Source organism: Fragaria vesca, linkage group LG6, assembly GCF_000184155.1.
Source record: "Fragaria vesca subsp. vesca linkage group LG6, FraVesHawaii_1.0, whole genome shotgun sequence".
NCBI lineage: Eukaryota > Viridiplantae > Streptophyta > Magnoliopsida > Rosales > Rosaceae > Fragaria > Fragaria vesca.
This window is the reverse complement of record NC_020496.1, coordinates 6,403,644-6,431,613: the sequence shown is the minus strand read 5'-3', so window position 1 is coordinate 6,431,613 and position 27,970 is coordinate 6,403,644. Positions and strand designations below refer to the sequence as shown.

General features: G+C 36.9%; 6 protein-coding genes across 6 annotated transcripts in view; 5 read left to right on the top strand and 1 right to left on the bottom strand.

Moving 5' to 3' along the window:
• Positions 1-945: 945 nt before the first annotated feature.
• LOC101300261 (acid phosphatase 1-like) lies at positions 946-4,047 on the top strand. Its single transcript, XM_004302472.1, has 4 exons — positions 946-1,076; positions 2,260-2,665; positions 2,752-2,964; positions 3,709-4,047. The coding sequence occupies exons 2-4, from the start codon at positions 2,283-2,285 to the stop codon at positions 3,884-3,886; spliced, it is 774 nt and encodes a 257-aa protein (XP_004302520.1). The 5' UTR covers positions 946-1,076; positions 2,260-2,282; the 3' UTR covers positions 3,887-4,047.
• A 1,265-nt stretch (positions 4,048-5,312) lies between these two features.
• Positions 5,313-6,863, top strand: LOC101299972 (V-type proton ATPase subunit E-like). Its single transcript, XM_004302471.1, has 6 exons — positions 5,313-5,419; positions 5,511-5,611; positions 5,802-5,958; positions 6,048-6,241; positions 6,437-6,536; positions 6,691-6,863. The coding sequence occupies exons 1-6, from the start codon at positions 5,318-5,320 to the stop codon at positions 6,712-6,714; spliced, it is 678 nt and encodes a 225-aa protein (XP_004302519.1). The 5' UTR covers positions 5,313-5,317; the 3' UTR covers positions 6,715-6,863.
• A 322-nt stretch (positions 6,864-7,185) lies between these two features.
• LOC101299684 (BTB/POZ domain-containing protein At3g08570-like) lies at positions 7,186-10,581 on the bottom strand. The gene is made up of 4 exons (XM_004302470.1): positions 9,843-10,581; positions 9,099-9,165; positions 7,836-8,978; positions 7,186-7,737 (listed from the first exon to the last, which is right to left on the bottom strand). The coding sequence occupies exons 1-4, from the start codon at positions 9,914-9,916 to the stop codon at positions 7,213-7,215; spliced, it is 1,809 nt and encodes a 602-aa protein (XP_004302518.1). The 5' UTR covers positions 9,917-10,581; the 3' UTR covers positions 7,186-7,212.
• A 579-nt stretch (positions 10,582-11,160) lies between these two features.
• LOC101299392 (acetyltransferase NSI-like) lies at positions 11,161-14,031 on the top strand. Its single transcript, XM_004302469.1, has 8 exons — positions 11,161-11,302; positions 11,594-11,682; positions 11,794-11,854; positions 12,426-12,609; positions 12,909-13,008; positions 13,144-13,244; positions 13,357-13,450; positions 13,785-14,031. The coding sequence occupies exons 1-8, from the start codon at positions 11,271-11,273 to the stop codon at positions 13,862-13,864; spliced, it is 741 nt and encodes a 246-aa protein (XP_004302517.1). The 5' UTR covers positions 11,161-11,270; the 3' UTR covers positions 13,865-14,031.
• Positions 14,032-16,080: 2,049 nt separating this feature from the next.
• Positions 16,081-23,054, top strand: LOC101299099 (probable LRR receptor-like serine/threonine-protein kinase At1g06840-like). The gene is made up of 20 exons (XM_004302468.1): positions 16,081-16,174; positions 16,297-16,448; positions 16,600-16,671; positions 16,797-16,868; positions 17,184-17,327; positions 17,420-17,491; positions 17,612-17,683; positions 17,910-17,984; positions 18,284-18,352; positions 18,491-18,559; positions 18,758-18,829; positions 19,012-19,095; positions 19,244-19,312; positions 19,824-20,344; positions 20,745-20,903; positions 21,005-21,288; positions 21,743-21,794; positions 21,913-22,163; positions 22,278-22,412; positions 22,497-23,054. Exons 3-20 carry the CDS (start codon positions 16,613-16,615, stop codon positions 22,836-22,838), a joined length of 2,601 nt encoding a protein of 866 aa, XP_004302516.1. The 5' UTR covers positions 16,081-16,174; positions 16,297-16,448; positions 16,600-16,612; the 3' UTR covers positions 22,839-23,054.
• Positions 23,055-24,376: 1,322 nt separating this feature from the next.
• Positions 24,377-27,970, top strand: part of LOC101293913 (probable LRR receptor-like serine/threonine-protein kinase At1g06840-like) — a 7,516-nt gene continuing 3,922 nt past the window's right edge. The window contains exons 1-3 of the mRNA XM_004305020.1: positions 24,377-24,399; positions 24,794-24,977; positions 25,074-25,171. Of these exons, the coding sequence (XP_004305068.1) occupies positions 24,377-24,399; positions 24,794-24,977; positions 25,074-25,171 (305 nt within the window). The remainder of the gene's footprint in view (positions 24,400-24,793; positions 24,978-25,073; positions 25,172-27,970) is intronic.

The following is a 27,970-nucleotide window of genomic DNA, read 5'->3' as shown; positions in this document are numbered from 1 at the left end:
ATATATATATATATATATATTATCATGTCCTTATTTATATATAAATGTCTCATACATATGATCATCTCGTTGACTCTTTTGTCATTGAGTACGCTACTCCACGTTGCATTGTTATGTCATGTCTTTGAAGCCCTCCTAGCAATACAAGTTATATGTGTTAATAAATTAAAAAAGTAGATATTTTAGTGGGTAAATAAAGATGGTCGGCAAATTTGTATCCTGACGAAAGACGTCTCCCAAATTCACCACAGAGCATTCTCAATGGTTTATACACTAGTGCTCTCAAATGTGCTTAACTACTCCCACTACTTCAACATCCTCAATGTCATTCGTTGGCCGGTCTCATCAGCATACGTACAGCCCTTTCTTCTAGTATATTCCTCTACTTATATAATTCCATTCACCCACTCTGGTGTGATGCTCGGTGCTGTGATGATCGAATTTTTTTTTTTTATAAGTTCTCTGATGATCGAATTGGTATAACAGCAACAACCAATTGATCACTGTCTGATCCAACATAGATATAATTTAACTCGATTCCATGATATATTCCCGGCCACTTCGAGAAATTATTTGACGTATTCGAATCTAGGTTTTCACTCGAATGCTACGTACTAAACCAATATATATGGCAATGGTAGCTAGTCGACCAATCTCCAATTAATCTTTCTGCTGTTTGGAGGATTAAAATCTTCTGCTCATCGCCCTCAACTGAGCTAATTTCTTTCGAATAAGTAGAACAAAGTGAAATAATATATGCTAATTGATAGAGTGAAAACACAAAAGAAACAAACCATATATGGCGGAGCTTGCGCTTTTCTCACACCTGTCTTTCCACCACCAGTCCACCACCGTTGCTTGTGGTTTCTGACGTCGCCACCCACAAGTCCACCACCACCAGACACTTTTGTTACCTTATAAGGATTGACAAGAGCTTTCATTTCTATGCCTAATCCATCTTGATAAGCATATCATATTCTCGCAATTAGCTATCTGGTATACTAGCTACTCGATCTTCAGCCAATCTGCTTGAAAATAGTCAAGGATCACAGTTCGTATGTGTTCCACCTTTTGAGGTTTGTTAATCTTTCTTTCCAGCTGCTTAATTAGCTAGCTGTACGTTATACATTGTAGATCGTTCTCATGCATTCCTCGCTACATACTAATTAGACACTATAATGTTAATTTGTAGACGACTGTCGACTCTTTTTTAAGAGTTAGAAATGAAAACACGACTGTCAACTGTTGATGTGTAATGATTCAGACGTTAACCGAATATAATCAAGATCATTTAGCCCTTCAATACGTCGAGTAGCTAGTCTAGACTTCGAGACTATAGACTTTTACAAGTCAGTCGATAAACACAAATTACAAGCATCCATGATCCAACAACTTATATTACGTAGTTTTGCATACGTAGCATAAGTGATGCATATCACGTTCTAAATTGGACAATCGGAATAAGTCACCTTTTCTTTTCAGTATTTTCAATTTACGTTGGCAAGAACTTTCAGCTCCTCCATCTTACTTAATTAAGTTCCTTACTTTCAAATCACATAAACGTACTAGTACAAAGTTTTGCATTCCCTCCTGAAAGACATACGTACATAGAGATCTAGCTAGAGGCACTTTCTAGGATAGCAAAGAAATAGGAAAGGGTCATGTTTTGTGCCTATATCATATACCTTGTATTCCAAGATTATTTTGTTTGTAATATTTTACTACAAAGTAAGAATAACTTCTCTGCATCAGCTATCAAATCCTGTTTGAAATTTATTCCCTCCTCTTTCTTAACAAGGTAGACATGGATATATGCCTTCTTGATTTTATAAATTGAATTTTCTATATATGTTTGGAGTACCATCCTTCCTAGCTAACAGGAAATTTCCTAGCTTGTTTGATTGGACGTTTGAAATTTATGCAAGTCATAGAAGTCTTTGGTCATTGTCTATACTCCTTCAATTTCCTCACAAATCACTCACTACCCTCAAGGTATATTATATAGTTTACAATCAGATACAAATTATTGATCCCTATACAGAAGCTTAAGCCAAACATGCATGTCATTTTCCATGCCACAAGCACTCTTTCTTAGTTGAAAACACGAAAATAACACACCATTACCCATCTACAAGATTTCGTCAACACGACCTACTCTCTTTTTGTTATATAGAACGTGTCAGCTAGCTTGAAGATACGAAGTTCTTGCATTTCACATATATGTTCCCTTATGCTGTTGTTTAATTTGTTGTCAATTAGGTTCCAAAACCAGGCAAGTATATATGATTAGAACAATGATGAAACGAACCCAGGAGCTGCTGGTGTTTCTGGTTCTGGCTTTGTTCTACAAGGCCACCGGCATGAAGCAGCCTTGCTGTAAGCCCCCGCAACCGGCCGACTGTGGCAGCTTTTGTTTGAGCTGGAGACTGGCTGTGGAGGCCAACAATGTGCGTGGGTGGCGCACTGTGCCAACACAGTGCTTTCTCTATCTCCAAACATACATGACCGGAGGACAGTACGACCGCGACGTCGAATTCATTGTTGATGAAATTACGAGTTATGTGAACGGAATCGTTCCCTCGGATGACGGCAAGGATGCATGGATTTTGGATGTGGACGACACTTGCATATCCAATGTCTATTACTACAAGGGAAAGAGATACGGGTAAGTATAGTAGCTACTGGATTTATATTAGCAGTAACTGAACAATATAGCATGGTAAATATAATGGCGCTGTAATTTATATGTAGGTGTGACCCTTATGATCCATCTGCGTTCAAAGCATGGGCGATGACAGGAGGGTGTCCGGCAATTCCTGCTATGTTGGGATTGTTTATCAAGCTGGTGAATAGTGGATTTAAGGTTATTTTGCTTACCGGAAGAGGTGAAGAAACACTAGGTCAAGTCACTATTGAGAATCTGCATAATCAAGGATTTCTTGGTTATGAACGGCTCATTTTGAGGTCAGTGTACACACATATGATATTTTTGCAACAAAACAATGATCTGAATCAACCACAAAAAAAAACACAAACAAACAATGATTTGCTTATTGCCTCGATCATTTTGTTTGTTAATATGACTTATTCTCCCACAAGTTCCACAACCACTCGATCATAAGGCCTATCCTGATTCATTTGACTGGTTCAATTCAATTGGAAAGGAAGAAGAAGATCGAACAAGCATGCAGAATGATTGAATTGTATTATCTCGGGAGTGATTAGTGGTGGGATTAGTCAAAATCCACGTTCGACATGCTAATTGTAGTTTTATGATTTGGATTTATCCCAAGTCAAAACACATGCAACGAAAATGGCTTCCTCCATATACAAATGATATGATATATAGGTTCCACTACTTTTAAAAGATAAAAATAAAAGAAAATTTTGCATACATCAAGTCATCAACCATCAAAATTATATTTACGTTGACTAGCTACTACAACATGATTCATGCCTTCTTTAAAAAAAATAAAAAAAAAAAAATGATTCATGAATAAATATATATTTCTTAATGATCATTATTAATCAGTTAACCTGCTTGCTTTAATTACTTCAGCATATAAACCAACACTAATCTCGATTGAGAAATCGCATAAACCATCTAGCTAGTTCTCTAATCTCTACTTGATTAATTGCATAATTAGATTTAACATTCTTTTTTCTTTGTGGCATTAATTATGTACTTAATAACGTACTCGATCACAGGACGGCAGCTTACAAAGGGCAGAGCGCGGTGGAGTACAAGTCGGCGATTAGGAAGAAACTGGTGGAAGAAGGTTACAGGATATGGGGGAATATAGGAGATCAATGGAGTGACCTGCATGGAGATTATGTAGGCAACCGTACGTTTAAGCTTCCTAATCCCATGTACTTTGTTCCTTAATCACTAGCTAATTGCAATATGTATCCCAATTTACAAGCCTCCACCGAAATCACATTAGTGGAGGCCTTCTGAATTGTAAGAAAGTAGATGCATGCAGTAAACCAGAATATGTAAAGGCCGGTTAGGTCATCTAGCTACCAGCAGCAACGTACGGAGCAAAACAAATTATAATATTTATTCATCTGAAAATGTTTCCTGAAACAGAAACAACACTATCTACAATTCTACATGAACGAAAAGGTTTAATTTATATTTACCCTTCACCACTGTGAATTTGAAAATTACTCGAGAATTTGAGTACAAAATTAAGTCGCAGGATCGAGCTAGGCAGCTGCAACATCATAAGAAGCTCGTCGCTCTTCCATATAAATGTCTATTTCGCGTACTTCTGGAAAGTATTTGAGTACAACACATCATGGCATCATGACATCAATCCACCATCCATATTTTCAAGAGATTTAAGAAAATAGTTTCAATTGAACAAGGATCAGAACTAATATCTTTGGCTTAAATAATGTAACTTCTCTACCTTTTTTTTTTTGGTCTGAAGTAACTTCTCTACTTAATTTTATCAATTTTGGAAACGCTCGGTTCTAGACTGTCGAGTGGCCTAAACCACAAGGCTACATTTTGGGATCAAATTTGAATTACTGATAATGATTACGACAAACATTCTTTCGAATATACAAGTAATTTTTGCTACTTTTTGGTGCTATATTTAATAATCTAAGAAAATTTAGTTTTATTGATTGTGATTGAAATACAGATAGATCAGGACATTTTCCGAAAGTTCAGGAATAAATGCCCTATAATCTCTTAGTTCTATGTTGTTGAAACTGAGATATCCGAAACTCTAATCTTTAAATTATCATAGTAGAATTCAATATCTGTAATCCCTAAATCTATAGCTAAATTTCCAAGACCTACCATCTGCATGCTCGGATTGAATCTGAGGACTTAACTATTCTTTTTATATTGTTTAGTTATTTCCAATATTTCACATCTTCAAAACTCACATAAATGTCTTTTTAAACTAAATGGGCATATCATTCATATGTAACATAGAAGGTATACATTTAGGATCAGATGAAAATTCATTAGGCTTCCAACATAAATGGCATGAAGGATTATATTTCATGTAAGTTCCATTGCTGTCCCTCACAAAAAAAAAAAAAAAAAAAAAATTACTTTTTGGAGATTTTCGCGCTAATTGTGGAGATTTTGGAAGTATTCAACGTCGTAACGGAAGTAATGTTTCGCACGAAATTTCGCATCCACAAACAGACACATGAAGAATTGCTTATTTCTCATCTCTGGTTACTAATTTTCCAAATTCCATTGAAATTCTTTGAGCATTCTACACTATTAACACTCTGTAACACACATTCTTTGTTAACGATCATATCATAGAATCACTGTTCTTCTGAAAAGATGAACGATGCAGACGTGTCGAAGCAGATCCAGCAGATGGTCAGATTCATTAGGCAAGAAGCTGAAGAAAAAGCCAATGAGATTTCCGTTTCTGCAGAGGAGGTGATGATCTTCTCGATTAGTTTCTCACTATCTACATTCTAATTAATGATCATGCTCTCTTTGCTTTGTTCTGATTTGTAGAGTTGTGTAGGAGTTTAACATTGAGAAACTGCAAATAGCCGAAGGGGAGAAGAAGAAGATCAGACAAGAATATGAACGCAAGGCAAAGCAGGTCGAGGTTAAAAGGAAAATGTGAGGGTTTTATGGATTCCATGCTTACTAAGAAATTTACTGTTGCCCTAAACATATTTTGGGGCTGCACATGAAGCATAATGTCTTCGTAGGATAACCAATTTCTAAATTTTTACTGTGTGCCAATATGTTACCTACTTTGTTCAAGTTATGATTGAGATCATTTGTTCAATATATGTTACCTACACAGTGAATATTCGATGCAACTGAATGCGTCGCGCATAAAAGTTCTGCAAGCACAAGATGACATAATAACTTCCATGAAAGAAGCTGCGGGCAAGGAACTTGTGCGTGTTTCGGAGGACAAGAAGGCTTACAAGAAGCTCATGAAAGACTTGATTGTTCAGGTAGCATATATTATAATGTGGTACGAAAACCATAGAGATGTAGATGTAAGTTAAGTACTGATCGAAGTTGCAAAATTGGAAATGTGCAGAGTTTGTTTCGGCTGAAGGAGCCAGCAGTGCTGCTGAGATGCCGAGAGGTTGACAAGAAGCTTGTTGAGTCTGTTTTAGAGGAAGCAAAGAAAGCTTATGCTGATAAAGGAAACGCTCCACCCAAAGTTACCATTGATGATCGAGTGTATCTCCCACCGCCTCCAAAGGGTGGCGATTCCCATGAACAATTTTGGTAAGAACAACTCCCTTATATTCGCAGTTCATTGATTCTGGTTTCTAGTTTGTCATACAATTTTCTGCTTATACATGTGCACATTGTAGATGAGACACTTTGATTAGCCAGCCTTGCTAATGTTGCTGTTTGCTGCATGACTTAGTTACATGTATTTCATTGTCACTTATTTCTTTCTGTTTGATTGTTTACAAGTTCGGGTGGAGTGGTGTTGGCTTCTCAAGATGGAAAGATAGTGTGTGAAAACACTCTAGATGCACGATTGGATGTCGTCTTCAGACAGAAACTGCCTCAGGTTGGTATTCATGGATCAATCCTTTGCTAGCAATCACTTACTTTACTAGTATCAGTGACCAAGAACAGAGATGGTGAATCTTGTTTAACAGAGTGAGGATATCAGAAAACAAGTACATTTAAGGATTAATGTCTTGTTTTGGCTTTCACTGCAGATCAGGAAGCGCCTTTTAGGATGAACAAGTGCATCATCAGCAAATCTAAGCTTAAGCTTGTCCAAGATTTCTACTAGCAAAACTTTCTCTTCTGGGTTGGCATTTTCTTAATCACTTCTGAGATATGAACTATGCTTTCAAAACAATAACAGTGTTCAGCTGCCTCTCAAGTTATTGTTATAGGGGCAAGGTAATTCATAACATGTATACTGTTTACCTATTTTTGCTTCAGCAAATTTGCATATAATTGAAAGCTGAGAAACAAAACCCCTCACTAATTATGTTGTAATTAGAAAAGTGTTAGGGAAAGACTACCAGAGACTTTGCAAAAGAAGTGACATTTCAAAGATCAATGTAACTACTTACACAAACATTTAGACCATACATAAGATGGGATTCATGTCCAACCTGACCTCTTGGTTAGAACTGTGTTCAAACTCCAGGCTCCCTTCACAAGTAAGACGTTGATGAGGCATGTGACAGAACATGAACTTCTACAGGATTAAAAACTTTCTAAGTTACCTAGGAAAGGGAGTGCCTCCTACTCCTACCAGTTTTCCCCTCCACTCCCCGAGACTTCCTACTTGATTTTTGTCGTTTACCTCCTGCTTGACCACTAAAAATTACCATCTTTCCAATTCCCTTAGAGATTGAGGTCAAGAAAGTTTTGCCATTTCCTGTCTTGTCCATCATTCCTTGTTTCATAAACAATTGCTCTTTCTCCAACTCGCTCAGCCTCACTCTCATTCTTGAGATCTCCAGCTTCAGTTCTCGGTTTTCTCTCCTCAATGAAGCATAGTTATCTCGGGGGGACATGGCTGCACTTGGTACCCCGCTGCTTACTCTCTGCGAGACAAACCCATCTCCAGAGTTTCCTGAGAGTGCAGTCTTCAATCGGACCTGCTCAAAATAGAGAACTCTCACTGTCAACTGTACTGGGAGCCGATCATTTTGTGCAGCATGGTTGCAGGCTTCTTGAGAGAGCTTTTGACAGTCGATGAACTTGCAAAGCTTCTTGCATTCTTGTTCAGTTAGCATTGTATGTACCTAAACATGAACATTAAGTCAATTCAAGAAACATGTCTTATGACATAAAAAATACACAAGATCATGTCTTATACAATTGCTATATGTTGATGACTTGCCTTCAAATATATATCAATCGCCCTGTAAAGTCCATCATCGATGACTCGAGCATAATCAGGTAGTACTTCAATCATAGCAACAAACTTTTGCAAGCTGAGGTATGGATCAGGAGCAATTTCAGCTAAATATGAGTCAATAAGCCGTCCAACTTTCAACAATGAACCATGGCTTGGAGAACTACCAATGCATTCCGACTCATATCCACAGTCTTCATCATCTTCTTCTTCTTCAATCCGCTGTAGGAAGTTCACCAATATTCGATGAACGGTATCAACATCATAAAGTGAACCCCCTGCATAAATGGATGGTATAAGAATATCGTCTAGTGTAACCATCTCCAACCTATAAGAAATCCTCCTCTCAATCTCTAGTCTGCAGGCGATTGCAGCATCTACCATGATTGACATCCTCAGCATTCCAAACATAAAACTCAGTGGCACCGAACAGCTTTTATCTGTTGGCATTAAGCTTATAAGGGTTTCCACAATAGTCCTCTGGTCATGTTCTGGTAAGCTATCTGGCTTTTTCCAAATTTGACATTTTCCAATACCCTTTAAGGATGTTTGAGCAAAATGCATTAAAGATGCAACAATGCTATCTGGTCGAACACCTGTTCTTGCCATGGCAAAAATAACCCTCTGGTAGTATTCGATCCTTAGCAATGAGAGATCTTCAACCCACCAATCGAGACAACCACTCTTGAGCTCAGCTGATTCACCATCACAATTTAACATGGACAACCCTGCCATCAATTGTTCCTTACAGGCATTGGTGGCAATAGCCTCCACACATCTGCTTGGAATTCCAACCTCCTCGGCTATAGGAGGTAGCGTCTGGCAAGTGGTGAGAACTTCCACCGACTTCTCAAGACTTTGAACTACAACCTCATTCAAGTAAATCTCCGTTCGCTCAATAAGGTTTTCATCCCTATAGTCTTCAGACATTTCTAAGTATTCAGCAGCACAGCGGAGATGGGCAACATTTGCGCTTGTGATCTCAAAATTCATGCCATAACAAAATTTCATTGCAAGTTCAAATGCCTGTGGTCCTCCTGGTATGTTGTGGAGCTCCAATTTTGCAGCTGAGTCCTTGGCATCTGCAACCATTTTCCGAATCTTTCCACTTCGAGACACCAATGGAAACTTCAACAAAACAGAAACGTAAGGCTACAAAGGCAATGAACTTCACCAATTGAAACTTCAACATCTTTGCTATCAGATGTGAGTTGGCCTCTAAAGCCACATGTTAAGTTATGAGATTACCTTGTGCAGTAAGAAAGATTCTCCATCGACAACAATTGTAATGTCCCCAGCAACATCCGAAAAGATACTGCATGAACATAAAACCTCCAATATAAAAAGTGAACAACCAGCATGATTGACTAAAAAGTATGACCAGCAAAGAATTGGGGTTCTCCACACCCAAGTTTATCATTTATTCAACAACATTCAATTCTACAAGCAAAAGGACATAAAGATTGCAAATGAGAATGAAAAAAAATCTCAATTCTCAATGTTGGCTCTAGAACCAAAGATCAACCAGTTTCTTTGCAGATGCTATAGCACATATTAAAAGTCAATAATAGCCAAAACACCAGGTCACCAACAAGCTGCCAGAGCTAACATGAAATGATATATGTAAACCGTAGATCTTCGATTTAATTATTTCTCGCATGAATGAATAGATCAACAACTTCCCATCCAAATCCTTATAAGAACAGTATGTGTAAAGAAGCCATCAATATAAAATGTCAAGTTCTATTTGATATTTTAATTATCTGAACAAATCTATAAACCACTCGTTCAAGAATTGTACTTCAGCACTATAATAGACTCAACAAGGCCAGACAAGGACTACAAAACATGAGCTACACAAACAGAAAGTTCATATTATGCAACTAAATACAAAGCAAAACACTTGCACACAGGAACATGAACTTCAAAACTTGACAGCTAAAGAGTAAACAGACATTTTGAAAAAAGACTAGAAGAGAGAAAGGGTTATACCGAGTGGTGAAGGAGTTGGAGAGCTTAGGAGAACGGTTAGAAAAAGCAAAAGGGTTCTCAGAAACCATTCCCATTAAAACCACCACTGAATCTCAAACAGTGTTTTGGATCATGATGATGACGAGCTTCATTCATTCATTCCTTGATTCTCTTTATCTCAGTTTCCTTTTTACTTAAATGGCCCCTTGGTGCGGATCAAATCACACCCGCGCCACCTTCTTTTTGCTGGAGGGACATGCTTGCTGGCACTACTGCAGCTACTTTTGCTTTTGCTTCTGTTTCTTCATCATTCCTTTGTCTTGTATTGCGTTCTTGCTTTTTCTGTTTCTGTGCTAAGAGATAAGCATAATTAAACAGAGAAAAAGAAGTGCTTTGTCTGGTTTGGGACTAATCTAATCTAATGCAGGCTCTATTCAAATTTTCAAAAGCTGGAAGCCGTTATTGTGCAACTCCATGGTTCTAAATGTTCATCAATTGGTGGAGTAAATTGTATTAAGCAGAATTTAGGAGACCATTTTTCGAACAAAGAAAGATCAGAATGAGGGCACTGAAAAGATGATACTGGAAAAGAGTGGTAGCGTGGACTGAAAGTGACAGAGGTGGCTCGGAACTCAATAAAAGATGCTATTATTAGAGAGAGGGAGAATTGCAGAAGTACATGGCTACATGCTCCAATCTCTTTATACTCGGACTAAATTATTTGATTTTTGAAGCTTTGTTGACTGAGAATGCATTATGAACAAACCAGGAAGTGAGCCTTAGTGGCATCAAATGATTTTCTTCTATGAACTAGAGTGACTAGACTATTATTAGTTGGTCCATATGGGTCTACCACGTTATTGTGTTTGCATGAAATTGAATTATGTACTATGCTTCCTTTCTATTCGTTGTGAGGCTGAAATCACAACTAAACTGTCTTTTTTAATGTTTTAAACCATAACCACGTTTCAAAAGATTATGTAGTTACATCACTTTTCTGTATATTTTTCTTTTTGAAACTAAATGTATCGGTAGATTTATGTATTATCATTTTTTCATCTTTCTATGCTTATTGAAGCAATTTTTCTTGCTCAAAGATTGAAGCATTGTTATTGGTCATTCCATTGCCCGAGTAGCCATTGTCTAACTGACATAAGCGTGCCTTCTGGTTATGTACTAGCCGAATGACTCGGCAAGTAAGACACTTTTTAGCTCATAATGGCAGTGTGTAATATGTTCTAAAGAGGTAGGGCAACGAGGGGAAACCAAAAGTTGTGTGTACCCCATAGGGAATAATCCAATGTCAGAAATTTTGCTAGTGAGTTGCCTCCGTGGTCATCTCATTTCTCAAAGGGAAAGGAGTGGAGAGTGGTTTCTGAAAGCAAGCGAAATATCCATCCACAGTTCCACACCAGTAGAGCTACCGTCACACAGTTCCTTACCAACAACATGCCTACTACGCTCAGAGCCTTCTATCCTCTGTAAGTACAAACTAGTTCTCATATCTGTTTCAATTCAAACTCCAATCTAGTTCAGTTCATCAATCATCTCTTGGAAGTTTCGCTTTGAACTCAAAGTTTGTTGCTTTGCATGTAACCATGACTCTAACAATGAACATCCTTGGTTTTGAGAGATTTTAATTACATAGAGAATGTTTCTTTAGAATCTATTTGCAGTAACCATTGGGTTCAATTTACTTGATGATGGTGGAGTGAAATGTGTGTTTATGGGTTCAAGAAAATGATGCCCTCTCCGTTTTATATTTGTGGCAGGTGCCCTATTGCTTCGTTTGATTTGGGTTGTCTTCAAGTATCAAATAAGTTATTGTTTCCTTGCAATTTAAGCCACGGCCTTATTAAAGGTACGCATAATTGCCCATTTTTGCAGTGTAATGAGTGTTAGAGTTTAGTAATTACTCTTTGTAATGAGCTATGATGGAAAAGTTTGAGGCTTTTGGTATATTTTTATGCAGGAAGCAGAATTCATAAGACATATCAACTCAAGGCTGGCTTTTGGGAATCAATTAAATCTGGGTAATTGTCGATATCCACTCTTGGTGATGATATGAGTACTATAACACAACATGTCTGCATATAATTCGCACACCGGATGTGGAAGTATTTTACATACCTTGTTCACCATTCAAATTAGAAAGTTATAACTTATAGGTGCTTAGTTGCTCATTAATGCTTTTGAAGCGAGCACATAGGTGAGATTGTTTTCAGAAACTGGTCAAATTGTGCTTTATGTCGGGGAAAAATGACACATTATTTGGTTTCAGCACTTAGTCAGTCAACTATAATTATAGAATGTCGAATAGAATGAGAGAAAACGATTTGCTGGTCTTTGTTACTTACAATTGTGGATAAATGTTTAATGCCGATTGACGGCATGCTTGAATGATACTATTTCTTATAATCTGAATGCTTCAACCACTATGTACTTATGAACTTTATAATAGTTGAAGACAAGTAGTGTATCATGCAAAAGATTTACATTTTATTTCATCAGTCTATATGTGTGTGTATCGCTAATTGCCACCTGCTAACCCTCCTCTCACATAGAATCAATTTATGAAGGTCCTTAATTCACTTCTTTTTGCAGTATCTTAAGCAACAACACAACACAAGTAGTGGAACCACCATCCACACTTGCAGAAGAGGAAGAACCCCTTCCTGAAGAGTTGGTTCTCATTGAAAAGACTGAACCAGATGGAACAGTTGAAGAAATAATTTTTTCTTCTGGTGGAGATGTTGATGTGTATGATCTTCAATCCCTCTGCGATAAGGTAATTACTTTCTTATTGCTAGTTTGCTACTTCTTTTGCACATGCATATACAGAAATAGGTTGTTAATGCCTGCTTAATCCACTTGTCTCTAAGGAACTCTTCCTAGACATTCAGGAGTCCACTTACTGTACACATATGTTACCTAGTTGATGTTTTACTGAAGTTTCAGCTGTAACTTTTCTGTATAAGAGATAAATATGTTCTTTCACTCCAGTGAGAACATATGAGGATTGTCTTTTATCTTCTATCCACTGGCAAAACTCAAATCACTTTAACGCGTATTTGTGTTGTTAAATAGGTAGGCTGGCCTCGCAGGCCACTTTCAAAACTGGCTGCAGCTTTGAAAAATAGCTACATGGTAGCCACATTACATTCGGTTCGGAAATCACCAGGATCAGGTACATATGAATAGGATATCGTTGCAGCATCCTTCACTTCCACGCAATTGGTATTGTAATCTTTTTCATGCTTTGTTACTACATCTAAGACTATTTCATGAACATCTTAGTGTACTTGGAGAAGTTATTTGACAGACGGGTATGACCAGAAGAAGCTAATTGGGTTGGCGCGAGCTACATCTGACCATGCGTTCAATGCCACAATTTGGGATGTCCTAGTTGATCCTAGCTATCAGGTATGTTGGGGCTTGAACATTGTTTCTTAAATCTAAGCATTAATGTCATAATATGTTTCCACAATTCTCTGCAAACTGCGTCCTTTTTTTTTAATATCTCTTTATCATTCAGGGACAAGGCCTTGGAAAGACCCTAGTTGAAAAGATTATAAGGGCTCTTCTGCAGAGGGACATTGGCAATATTTCACTATTTGCAGATAGTCAAGGTATTGTAGTCATTATTAATAGCCATTTCACTTATTATGCCATTATGCTTTGAGTGCTATTTAAATTGTTCCAATAGATCAGCCTGTCTGCCATTGTCATACTAATAGCCATACTGATACAATTTGGTTAAAAGTGTGCGACTCTGTGTCATATTAATCATTAATTATCATGGTCTCAATACCAATCTTTTGCCACAAATTCTACAGTAGTCTCCTTTTTCCACAACTAGATCTGCTCTAGTGCTACCACTTTGTGGTGTTGCCTGCTTTAGCATTAAGTATTGATGTGGACGTTCTTGTTCTTAGACTTTGTTTTCTTACATTGTCATTGCAGTCGTGGATTTCTATCAAAATTTGGGTTTTGAAGCTGACCCGGAGGGCATCAAAGGCATGTTTTGGTACCCAAAGTTTTAGTTACCACTCAGAGGAGCTTAATTTGGTTTGTAGTTTGTACTACTGGCTTAGCGCTGCAAATAGACTGAGTAAGAACACATTACCAACTCACCTATCTACATGGTAAATGTTTGCAAGACAAGTTGGTGTAAAACCTACGTGGTAAAAAGGGCAGCTTCTTTTGGATCATCTTCCATCATCCTGAGACATTTCAAACCCAGTATTACAAATTTGAAATTGTGACTTCTACATCTTGAAACTGTCACCTAGCCACTTGAAATGAACTGACTGATCCCCATTACTAACCATCCTTTATTTGTGGACACAATCACTTATCAATAATGGAAGGTGACACCACATATGCAAGGGATCCATATGCAAGACCAGAGTATGCAATTCTCCCAATGGCAGCCTGGCTTGTCTTTCTGAAATTATATGATCCACATGAAAAACTGAGATCGATACCCTTAAAAATATAGAATATTTATTTTTTGGCTTTATGGACAAAGAGAGAAAATGACATCTCTCATTTGACGATTCCGGTTTCCAGATATTCTTTAAACTTCAAAAGGATCAACCTCACCAAACCCTACACAATCTGAGGATCTGAGCTGTGTACAACTATTTTAATCCACTGAAGTGTTTGGGGTTGATCAGATCAGAATCTCCAGATAGTTCTTAGGTCATCTGAATGTCCTTTACTGCACAATTCGGATTCGAGTCTTCATGAAACGATCAGATCAATGTGAATAGCAGGAGTGACATGAGCTATTGTGTTATCCAAGGATTGAAGGCACTGGCAAATTTCGAAGTTATCATGAAGGGGCTGCATTTTGTCTTGACTTGGTGATCAGTGAATGTGGAGCCATCTTATGCGACTTTCTACTGAACAAAAACGTAGATCTAGATGTCCGAAAATTATATAGCGCACCCGGGTGCACCGCGCACCTGTCCATCTCCGCCGTCCATTTTGAAAAAGTCAAAAGTCCGTGTCAAATGGACGGCGGAGATGGACGGGTGCGCGGCGGAGATAGACGGGTGCGCGGCGCACCCGGATGCGCTGAATACGCTCTCCTAGATGTCACAAACTCGAATTTGAGAGGAATGTGATCACGGTATGATGCAAATTCAACGAACATGATAAAGACAATTGTCTCAAAAGAAAAATATTTTTGATGTACTTCAAAATAATTACATAGGAGACATTTGAACAAATGCTAGAAAACATGTTTCGAGATTTAATTTTCGATTTAATTCTTAAATTTGTTCATTGTATTTAACTTAACTTACACAAACAAAAGTAGCTGTCTTGTAGAAAAAAACAAAATTCTAGAAACCTTTTTAGTCTAGTCTAGTATCTAAAGTCTAAACTTGAGAACAATATCAACGTCATTGTATGTGTCAAACTTTAATCTCCACTTAAAAACATTGACAAAATATGCCCAAAAGTACAAGCATATGCACCTTGACATATATTCCCAGTATCCTGATCAATAATGCTCACACTCAAAGATTAAACAATCCAATCCCACAAAGAAAAAGCTTAACCAAACCCAAAATCTAGATCTAAATTTTGTTAGATAGTGTGAAAGGGAATCACTTGGAGGCATAAAATTCAAGTAAACGTGGGTATTTTTCTCCTTTTAGAAAACCAGACGAGTTTTATAACCAAAGAACAAATATCCAATTGGTCTCCCCACCCCCAAAAACACTTTAAAAAAAGGCGGGTTTGGAACAATCGAAATGGTCAAAGAAAAGTCCACCCGCTCCCCCCAGGTTTCACTATCACACTCCCACTAACTCTCAAGCCGAGAAGATAGAAAAGCTGAAGAGTCTGGAAAGAGACAACACAGAAGTAGGAGACTCCAAGTTTCTCATCAAGTACTTATCTTTTCAGTTTTTACTCCCCAGATTAAAATAATTAGATATATATAATCTGTAAAATCTACCAACCAACCAAACCATGACGATAGCCAACTCCACAGTTAGTCTCAGAGGCTATAATGAAGGGTCATCATCATGACGAGTTGACAACGACCAAGTACCACAACCCTTTGTCATCCTAAGTATCATTTGATTTTCTGCACAAATTCACCCAACAAGTCTCAAAGTTCAAATCTTTAACCGAAAGGTATCGTTTTGCTTTTGAAATCTTTATAAAGTTTCAAGCTTTTATGTGTTTTTTGAGTTTGTTGATTGATTCTGTTGCTGAGAATTGCTTGTTTTGGATTGTTAGAATGTTGAGGTTGAAATTTTGGGGTTGTCTCATTGCTCTGGCTTGTTCTTGGTTCTTCCTAGTTGCAGTGGCACAAGTTACAAATCCTTCTGAAGGTGAGTTTTGATACATGTTTGCTAAACCCAATTGGAGTTTAACCCAATTGGTTTACTGTTACATAGGATTTTTGGGTTAGTTATGGTGGGAATTGGATTATGAGTTGTGTGCGCATTTGCAGTTGATGCATTGAGGGCAGTGAAGGGTAGTTTGATTGATCCCATGAAGCATTTGAGGAATTGGGGACAAAGGGGATCCATGTATAGCGAATTGGACCGGAGTTTTGTGTTTCGGTGATGTTGGGACTGATGGATACTTGCATGTCCGGGAGCTGTATGTATTCTTGTTTCAGTAACTTGTTGTGGACTTGTTCAATTTAGTGTTGTTAATAAATTGGTTTTGTTAATCTAGCTGGATGTTGGTACGTAATTACTTGTTCTTAGGAATTGAGTTAGGCTAACTAGGTAGTTTAAATTTGATGCAGGCAACTGCTGAGTATGAATCTCTCAGGAAGCTTAGCACCAGAGCTTGGCAAACTATCTCAACTTCTGATATTGTGAGTCATGTCATCTCGTTTGATCAGTGATCACATTGTTTAGTTGATTCTTCCTGCTTATCTTTTCAGTCATATTGCTAACCTTTCAATCTTTGTTTCTTTTTTTTTTTTTGCCTTTCTGAAAGAGATTTCATGTGGAATGACTTAAGTGGGACTATACCGAAGGAGATAGGAAACATTATGTCCTTGAAACTCTTGTAAGTTGAGTTCATGCATGTTCTATTTTCAATTTATTTTCATGCATCTTCGTAATATCCCCGTCTGATTCCTCTTATATTTTCTTCATATACTGATTGAGACTTGTGTGGTTGATATGAAATGGTAAAGCCAAGATCACATTATATATATGTAACCTTTGAAAGTTCAATACTGTGTTTAAGAAATGATATGTTGTACAACTCTATTGCCATCCTGAAAAGGTTGTGAATTGCTGGATGTTGATCTTAGGTCCATGAATATAGATTTCTGTGAATAGGTACAAACTCTCATTAGTTATCATACATTGTTTGCAGGCTCTTGAATGGAAACAGACTATCAGGTTCCTTGCCTGATGAGCTTGGTTATCTTGAAAATCTAAATAGACTACAAGTTGACGAGAACCATCTTTCTGGTCCAGTACCAAAATCATTTGTTAACTTGCGCAGCTTAAAACACCTGTAAGTACATTTTCAATCTCAATGGGTTTTCAAGTTGGCTAGTATTTTATATTTCAAGAGTGTGAAATGGTGCTTCTATGTTCCTTTTGCAGCCACTTGAATAACAACTCCTTCAGTGGCCAAATTCCATCTGAGATTTCTGGAATACCCACTCTTCTTCATGTGTGAGTTTTTATAGCATCTTACATATATCATATAATTTCATTGCCTTATTGGGATATTGTTCTGCATTAATACTTGTCGATCACTGATTTCTGGTGTGTAATTGACACAAACGCTTACAGGCTCTTGGATAATAATAACTTATCTGGATATCTTCCACCAGAATTCTCCAACATTTCAGGGTTGCGCATACTGTATGTCCTGATTCCACTCAGTGGCTAAGTTGGATTAACAACCAGGCTCTTGTTTCCTTTTACTGTTTTACATTATCTTAGTTGGCAATGTGATCTCTATAGCTGTATGTAGCAATGTTTTGATCAGGATTTCAACCTACTGAATCTTCCCTTGATCGGAAAGCTTAACTGGAAATGCTTTGTTGATGTTTCTTAAATATAACCTTTTTCTAAATCTTTTTTGTAGTCAACTCGATAACAACAACTTCATGGGAACTGAGATTCCAGCTACCTATGGAAACCTTTCCGGATTGGCAAAGTTGTAAGTTTAATTATAAGTATATTCCAAAGTTGTAAGTTTAATTATAAGTATATTCTGTTTTGTGTTCGTTTTTTCTTGTTTCTTTTTTTCTCTACTTTTGGATGATAAAGGGCATAGTTGATGGACTATGAGTGAGATGCAAGAGAAACAAATGATTGCTGTTTTTATTACGAAACTTGCAAAAGTTTGGTCTAATATCCTTTCTTGCTATAATACGGCTGATACTGCTTATCCATGTTGGATAAATTTTCTTGGATAGATTGCTTATACATTTTTTATTCCTCTTTTCAATTTGGCAGAAGTCTCAGAAACTGCAGTTTGCAGGGAACAATTCCTGATCTTAGCCAGATACCTAACCTCAGTTATCTGTAAGTACAGATACAGTTCAATAACTTTGAAGGTTTGATAAGCATCTTTCTATAAAAGACATCTTTCTTGACACTGATCCAGTTATTACTCCCTGCTGATGTCTATATTGTCTAACTTTTACTGGGTTCATGTCACAGAGATCTAAGCTGGAATCAGCTTGCTGGACCAATAGCATCACATAGACTTTCTGACAATATGACAACAATGTACGTAGATGGCCCACGTAAACTTGTAATTTGTTCTATTGGTATATCTTGATCCATAATTTTCAATGATTGGAAACATGAACATAATTATCAATAAAAAAAAAAAAAAACCATGAACGTTATTATATTACTATTTTAATACTCTAATCAGATCTATTAAGAACTTATCCTGTTAGCATGTTCTTCTGTATATTGCAGTGATCTGTCAGAAAACCATCTTAACGGATCTATTCCTGAAAGTTTCTCCAATCTTCCTCATCTTCAGAAATTGTGAGCATAAATTTACTTTGATGAACTTTTGATTTCCAATTATAGAATACATGACACATTTAATATTTAAAATATCTTTATATATGACTCTTTGTTATTCAAGCGTTATGGTCTGATGCTGGATGATATGCTATTAACCTTCTATCCACAGTGATATGATGTTCTTATGATTTATATGACAGGTCGCTCGAGAATAATTTGTTGAATGGTTCTGTCCCTGCTGTGTGGAGGAACATATCTTTTAGTTCAAGAGCTAGACTTTCATTGTAAATACCTTATACCGTAGCATAAATTAATCAAGTCTATTTGATTTCTTGGAGTGCCTACCAATTAAATTCTCAAAAAGAATTTCAATGCAGCATTTAGAACATATGTTTAGATTGAACTTATTTATTTGTTAGCTGAATGTTGCAGTGATCTCCGGAATAATTCACTCTCTAACATATTAGGAGAGCTGAATCCTCCAGCAAATGTCACCTTGAGGTATGCCTGTAAACGAATCGACTTCTATACACCCCCTTAATTCAGAGTTATTTATAACATATACTTCTGGAAGTTATATAAAAACAAGCAAGAAAAGAGTACATGGATCTTAATGATTTTGTTGTAGATTGTCTTGAGCTTGGACAAGTTATTTATCTCAGTTCAGTTAATTGGCGAAACTCTTTTAGATATGCAGCTTGATTGATTAGTCATAGAAACCGTGATGTGTGATGGAATCGTATGCAAATTAAGAGTCTGAGTAGTTTAAGTTGTTATAGACACAATACCAAGTTCTTTATTTGTGAACTATATTGTATGAACTGTGCTTTTGGTATATTTTCAATTCAGCTGCCTATAACTAGAATGTTAGTTCCCTGCTTTTATGGGGAATGATATGCTTTATTTCATGTTATATTCTGGTTAACATCCCATTACTTGTGTCTGATGTAAATTATAAGTTTGTCTGTACATTGTTTTACTTCTACAAGTTCAAATACTTGTCTTTTCTCAGGCTTGAAGGAAATCCTATTTGCAAGAATGCTAGCATAGAAAATATAATCCCGTTCTGTCAATCTGAAGTGAGAGATGGCATCCCTGAAGATTCAATAAATTCGACTCAACAGATGAACTGCCCTATTCAAGCATGTCCAGTGGATGATTTCTATGAATATGTTCCATCTTCCCCGGTGCCATGCTATTGTGCATCACCTATTATAATTGAATATCGTCTCAAAAGCCCAAGCTTTTCTTATTTTCCTCCATATATACAGCAGTTTGAAGAATATTTAACTAGTTATCTCAAATTGGAGATTTATCAGTTATCAATAAGTTCCTTTGTGTGGGAAAAGGGTCATCGCTTACGGATGCAGTTGAAGTTCTTCCCTGTGTATGGTGCTTCACACTCATATACATTTAACGAAAGTGAGGTTCTGCGGATTAGAGGCATCTTTACAGCATGGCTATTTCCTCAAAATGATTTCTTTGGACCTTATGAGCTACTCAAGTTCAATCTGCTGGGACCTTATTCAAATAGTATGTATATTTTGATTAGTTTCTGAACATCTTTTTGAAGTCGTGTGATTTTGTGTTTAAGTTCTGAAATGATGCTGTATTTTGCTATATGCTTTTCTGCCAACTCCTGCATGACTTAAAAAGCACACGGAATTTGTAATTGCATAAACATTTCATTTTGTACCAGACACTGACAGCTAGTGGGCTTGTCATGCTTTTCAAAATTGTTGACAGTCTTTATATGTTGCTTAGAAACATTTGATACCCTTGCATGCTGAGCATTGTACTTCGTAGACAATTATCTGTTTACGGCTGTTATTTTGATTGCATCTTATAACTCATCTGAATCTTGATATTGTTTTAAAATGAGTGGTGGTTTCTTATTCTTTGGTTGATTAAAAGTTTATATTCATTGTTATAGTGATTGTTAAGAGACAAAGGATGGTCATCAGTAAGGGTGTATTAGCAGCTGTTATAATAGGGGCCATTGCTTCGGTTGTCAGTGTATCTGCAACAGTCATGCTATTGTTCACAAGATGCCGCAGAAACAGATACCCACCACCTTCAAGGAGACACTCATGTAAGTTGTGATTAGTAATTAAATGGTACTGAATATTTAGATACTACCATGTCTGAATATCATCCTAGAAAGTGGTATGAATTCCCTATCACTCTTTTCAGCGTCGAAGATTTCTATGAGAATTGAAGGTGTAAAGTCTTTCACTTTCAAAGAAATGACGCTAGCCACCAGGAACTTTGATAGTTCAACTCAACTTGGACGAGGAGGTTATGGGAAAGTTTACAAAGGTATCTTATCTGATAACACAATTGTAGCCATAAAACGTGCAGAAGAAGGATCCCTACAGGGTGAAAAAGAATTCTTGACTGAGATAGAATTGTTATCAAGGCTACACCATCGAAACTTAGTCTCGTTGGTAGGATACTGTGAAGAAGAAGAGGAGCAGGTATGTAGCTTGCAGTCTTCAACAATTAAACTTTTTTTTTTTTTTGGGAAACTTGAAAAAGAAAATTAACCATTGCTCGACTTTTGCAACTTATTTTCGTACAAAAAAAAATGCGACTTATTTTTTTAAATCTATAACATATTTTTGGTGAAGAAGCGAATAAATCTAGAGTCTCATATTGTTTTCACTTTGTCCATTACAGATATATATATCTTCCTTCCCTCTCATTCTGAACAGGGGAAAATTAGTCTGAATTTTATCATTGGAAGTTGAACTCCTAAATGGATTTACTTTGCTGTTTTACTTAGTGACTCTTTTTTGCATATTCTTTAATTTCATGAATGTAAGGAGTTTAAGCATGCATTGTGGCATGCTGGTATGCTTCAATGCTTTTCAATGGATTAGGAGCACAAGAAATGTCATTAATTGAATTATGTTGTTGCTGCTCCCACAGGTGTTGGTTTATGAGTTCATGCCTAATGGTACCTTACGTGACTGGCTTTCTGGTATGGACTTTCCAACATTTGAAGTTTTTTCTTTTTAAATGGCTCCTCCCATACCATGCCTTTTTGGCTAGAGTTTCATCTAGCTAATTCTGTTTACTTACTGTCATACGAGTCACAGATAAAATCAAGGGAAGCCTGGACTTCAGTATGAGGTTACGTATTGCATTGGGTTCAGCCAAAGGAATTCTTTATCTCCATACCGAGGCGAATCCTCCTATATTTCACCGAGATATTAAAGCCACCAACATACTTTTGGACTCCAACTATACTGCTAAGGTGGCTGATTTTGGACTCTCACGACTTGCTCCTGTCCAGGATGATGAAGGGACTGGCCCTGGATACGTATCTACAGTTGTGAGAGGAACACCGGTATGTTTAGTTTGGTACAGCTTATAAGAGTGGCTGTAGAGTTTGAAACATAACAAAAAGTTGCTTCTTAACTGAATTTGTTAATTTCATAACACTTTGGGATCATACTTGCAGGGCTACCTGGATCCAGAGTATTTCTTGACCAGTAAGTTAACAGACAAAAGCGATGTGTATAGCCTTGGAATTGTGTTTCTGGAGCTCTTGACTGGTGTGCTGCCAATATCACATGGCAAAAACATTGTTCGGGAGGTATAAGACTAAAACGGAAATTTTATTTCTTTTAATTTCGTTAGCAATAAGAGTACACATAATAATCAAGCTCTTGTTTCTTAGGTGAATATGGCTCATCAGTCGGGCTTAATGTTCTCCATTATAGATACCAGAATGGGTTCATATCCATCTGAATGTGTCGAGAGGTTTGTAGCTTTGGCCCTCAGATGTTGCCAAGAAAAACAAGACGACCGGCCATCAATGTTAGATGTGGTGAGGGAGCTTGAAAACATCATCAAAATTATGCCGGGAGCTGATACAATATTCTCACCATCTGGTTCCTCATACAATGAAAAATCACCAACTTCTTCTTCGACTTTTACTGGGGACCCGTATATGTGCTCCTCCAGTGTACAAGGAAGTGATCTAAACAGTGGTGTGGTCCCTACTATCTTGCCTCGATGACAGCCTCAGGAGTTCATTTACGTCAGTGTAAAATTTCTCGGTTTTTGTCATCAAAATGGTAAATAATAGGGAGAGGTACATAGATAGTGTATGTAATCTTATTCGTTTAACAGAACAATTGAACAAAGATAGTGATTTCACCATTGAAATTAGGGAAACTCGTCTGAATGGTATCTCAACTTTTACTTTTTATAAACTTTGGTATTTCAAGTTTCGAAAACATCACAATGGTACCTCAAGTTTTCACCTCGACTGAACTTTGGTACTTTATGCCGTTACCTCTATTACGGTGCAGGCCACTTGACAATTTTTAAAGGGCAGTTTTGTCTTTTTATTATATTAATGCATTTTTCTTACCTTCATGGGTCCAAATTTGATCTTTGCACCCAAAAGATTTTCTTCCATCTTCAACTGCTCCAGCTACCGTTTCTATTCTTCTTCATCGTCCTTCTCGATTGTCGAAACATACACCAAAGCTTTGATACCTCCGATCCTATTTTGAATGCCTCTATTTCAAGAAACAAGAATTGTTGCCTCATGGTTGTACTGGTTCTCATTCTTGGTCTTTGCCGAGATAAACCCAGCTTACCTACGTAAATCACCCATCTTATTTCACCATGTGAGCTCAAATTTCCAATACCTAGCTCTGAATTTGATCGACCTAATTCTCTATTTCATCTGAAAATCATGCCTCGTTTACCAATTTGCTAGCTATTTGAGTTTTGATAATGTTGAGCTTGAAATCATCGGAGCAAATTTAAGGGTTCACAATGTATTTGGTATGTGATTTTGCCGTCATTAAAACCAAGTGTTACTATAAACAAGCACCTAAACGGCCAAACCTAACCCGATCCTCTTCTGAAATCCTCCAGCTTGAAGCAGGACTTGCCACAGTTCGATAGACTCACCGGAAAACCCAAAGAACACTGCCGCCAAAGTTAGGAACTCGGAATCCAGAAAAGATAGAAAAGAGGGATTTTCGAATTAGACTCGATTGAAGGAAATAAAAGCACATAAAGAAAGAAGAAGGAAAGCGGAGAAGACCTTGCCCATCGGGACTCAATTTGTGGCCGGAATCATTGTGTGTCGGCGGAGAACAGCTGGTGCTTCTTGCCGTCGATTAGCTTTCGAACCGGCTTGCATATAAGGTTTGAGGGCTGGGTTTCATATAGAAGAAGAAGAAGAGGAAGAGATTGGTGGTGGTTTTGTGAAGGATGGTGGCCGGAGCTAGCCAGACGGCGTCGGAGAAGACGGAGGCAAAGGCGGAGTCGAGAGAGAGAACCACCAGTTAAAAAATAATAATAATAAGACATAAAAGGACAAAACTACCCTCTAAAATTACCAGGTAGCCTACATTATAACGGAGGTAACGGCATAAAGTACCAAAATTCAGTCGAGATGAAAACTTGAGGTACCATTTTGATGTTTTTGAAACCTGAAATATCAAAGTTTATAAAGGGCAAAAGTTGAGATACTATTTAGACGAATTTCCCTTCAAATTAGAAAGTTATAACTTATAGGTGCTTAGTTGCTCAGTAATGCTTTTGAAGCGAGCACACAGGTGAGATTGTTTTCAAAAACTGGTCAAATAGTGCTTTATGTCGGGAAAAATGACACATTATTTGGTTTCAGCACTTAGTCAGTCAACTATAAGTATAGAATGTCGAATAGAATGAGAGAAAACGATTTGCTGGTCTTTGTTACTTACGATTGTGTATAAATGTTTAATTCCGATTTACGGCATGCTTGAATGATACTATTTCTTATAATCCGAATGCTTCGACCACCATGTAGTTATGAACTTCGTAATAGTTGAAGACAAGAGTGTATCATGCAAAAGATTTACATTTTATTTCATCAGTCTATATGTGTGTGTATCACTAATTGCCACCTGCTAGCCCTCCTCTCACATGGAATAAATTTATGAAGGTCCTTAATTCACTTCCTTTTTGCAGTATCTTAAGCAACAACACAACACAAGTAGTGGAACCACCATCCACACTTGCAGAAGAAGAAGAACCCCTTCCTGGAGAGTTGGTTCTCATTGAAAAGACTGAACCAGATGGAACAGTTGAAGAAATAATTTTTTCTTCTGGTGGAGATGTTGATGTGTATGATCTTCAATCCCTCTGTGATAAGGTAATTACATGCATATACAGAAATAGGTTGTTAATGCCTGCTTAATCCACTTGTCTCTATGGAACTCTTCCTAGATGTTTGTTTCATGGATTTTAGGAGAAAGGAATGGAAAGTGGTTGCTTTCCTGTGTTTGGGAAGCACAAACTCAGGAAGCACTTTCCTGACAAACGGGAAGATAGATGGGAAATCCGTGTGTGAGTCTGTGTCATAGTAATCATTAACTATCATGGTCTCAATACAAATCTTTTGCCACAAATTCTACAGTAGTCTCCTTTTTCCACAACTAGATCTGCTCTAGTGCTACCACTTTGTGGTGTTGGACGTTCTCGTTCTTAGACTTTGTTTTCTTACATTGTCATTGCAGTCGTGGATTTCTATCAAAATTTGGGTTTTGAAGCTGACCCGGAGGGCATCAAAGGCATGTTTTGGTACCCAAAGTTTTAGTTACCACTCAGAGGAGCTCAAGTTTGTTTGTAGTTTGTACTACTGGCTTAGCGCTGCAAATAGACCGAGTAAGAACACATTACCAACTCACCTATCTACATGGTAAATGTTTGCAAGACAAGTTAGTGTAAAACCTACATGGTAAAAAGGGAAGCTTCTTTTGGATCATCTTCTATCATGCTGAGACATTTCAAACCCAGTATTACAAATTTGAAATTGTAACTTCAGACTTCTACATCTTGAAACTGTCACCTAGCCACTTGAAATGAACTGACTGATCCCCAATTACTAACCATCCATTATTTGTGGACACAATCACTTATCAATAATGGAAGGTGACACCACATATGCAAGGGATCCATAAGCAAGACCAGAGTATGCAATTCTCCAAATGGCAGCCTGGCTAGTCTTTCTGAAACTATATGATCCACATGAGAAACTGAGATTGATATCCTTAAAAAAATAAACAAATTTATTTTTCTTTTATGGACAGAGAGAGAGAAAACGACATCTCTCATTTGACAATTCCAGTTTCCAGATATTCTTTGAAATACCAAAGGATCGACCTCACCAAACCCTACACAATCTGAGCTGTGTACAACTATTTTAATCCGCTAAAGTGTTTGAGGTTGTTCAGATCAGAATCTCCAGATGGTTCTTAGGTCATCTGAATGTCCTTTAATGCACAATTTGGATTCGAGTCTTCATGAAACGATCAGATCAATGTGAATAGCAGGAGTGACATGAGCTATTGTGTTATTTAAGGATTGAAGGCACTGGCAAATTTCGAAGTTATTATGAAGGGGCTGCATTTTGTCTTGACTTGGTGATCAGTGAATGTGGAGCCATCTTATGTGACTTTCTACTGAACAAAAACGTAGATCTAGACGTCACAAATTTGAGAGGAATGTGATCACGGTATGATGCAAATTCAAAGAACATGATAAAAACAATAGTCTCAAAAGAAAAATATTTTCGATTTACTTCAAAATAATTACATCGGAGACATTTGAACAAAAACTAGAAAACATGTTTCGATATTTAATTTTTAATTTAATTCTTAAACGTGTTCATTGTATTAAACTTAACTTATACGAACAAAAGTCCTTAACTGTCTTGTAGAAAAAACAAAATTCTAGAAACCTTTTTAGTCTAGAATCTAAAGACTTGAGAACAAGATCAACGTCATTGAATGTGTCAAACTTTAATCTCCACTTAAAAACATTGACCAAATATGCCCAAAAGTACAAGCATAAGCACAGACCTTGGCATATATTCCCAATATCCTGATTAAAGAATAAAATCTCTGCGATATATCTGATATATCCTCTGATATCTTTTTTTTTAAGGATCGATATATCTAGAGGGGTATTTCTTATCTTCCATCGTATCTCTAATATTTTTCCGATACTGTCAAATATCTCCGATATTTCCCCGATATATAAGAAATATCTTCGATATTTAAGATATTTATGATATATTTTTGATATATTAAAGAAATATTTGTAAAAAAATTTCATAAAGAAAAATCATATTCCAACAAATATTCGATAGATAAGTAATTTCCTCGAGTATATATATCTGAATGAATATGGACAATCTTTTACAGTGGGAGGATTGAACAATTTTTCATATGAAGAAAATTACAATCATGCCTCCCAAGATCATGATCATGACTTTAGAAGTACTAGGTATGGAGCACAAGAGGATACCATGTATGTGAGGAGCAGAAACGGAGCCATGATTTTTTATTTTTTAAGGGGGCCGGCTAATATATAGTTAAATGAAAATCGATCTAATTCTTACAGAAATATTTTATTAAGCACAATTGTCAATGTACATTAAGATTACTCGCTTGCTCTTATTTTTCCTGTAAATTCTCCTCCATTTTAAATAGGTAGTGATTTAGAAAGCTTTTTCTTTATTGATGGTGATCAGTCATGGTATGCATCGCGTTACTTGGTTATTACGTTTATTTAAAAGAAAGATTGAGTAATTAAATTGAATCATGTACCAAAATGAAGCTTTATTGGTCTTTTAATTTTTCAGGTCAAATTATACGTTCTTGCAATTTATTTTTTATCGATCTATGACATTGCATTTTATTTGCACAAACTGATAAACAAATATATTAAACTTTTACAACTGGAAGTTTAGTTTTTTTAGTTATGAAATTGGAAATAGATTATAGATTGAAATTAATTCATGTATTTTATTCATTTAAGAAAGTAAGAAACCAAGAATTGAGTGCAAAGTTTGCCACGTCCCATTTGTGTTCCTTGCATGAGTAGTTTCCATATTTGTTTGGGGGGTGCCATCAAGCATAATCAACTATAAATTTTTCTTAAATCAATAGCTTCCTAGTTAGTAATCACTTATCAACCAAAGAGTCAAGGGTGACATGGTACCCTTTGGTCCTAACTTAGCTCCGCCTCTAGAGAGGAGGACTAGAAGTGCAAATGATGATCAAGATGTTGCTTCAGTTGCGCTAAGTTTTGAGTCTATCAATTTAGGTATTGGGACTATAACCTCAAATGAATCCCAAGAAG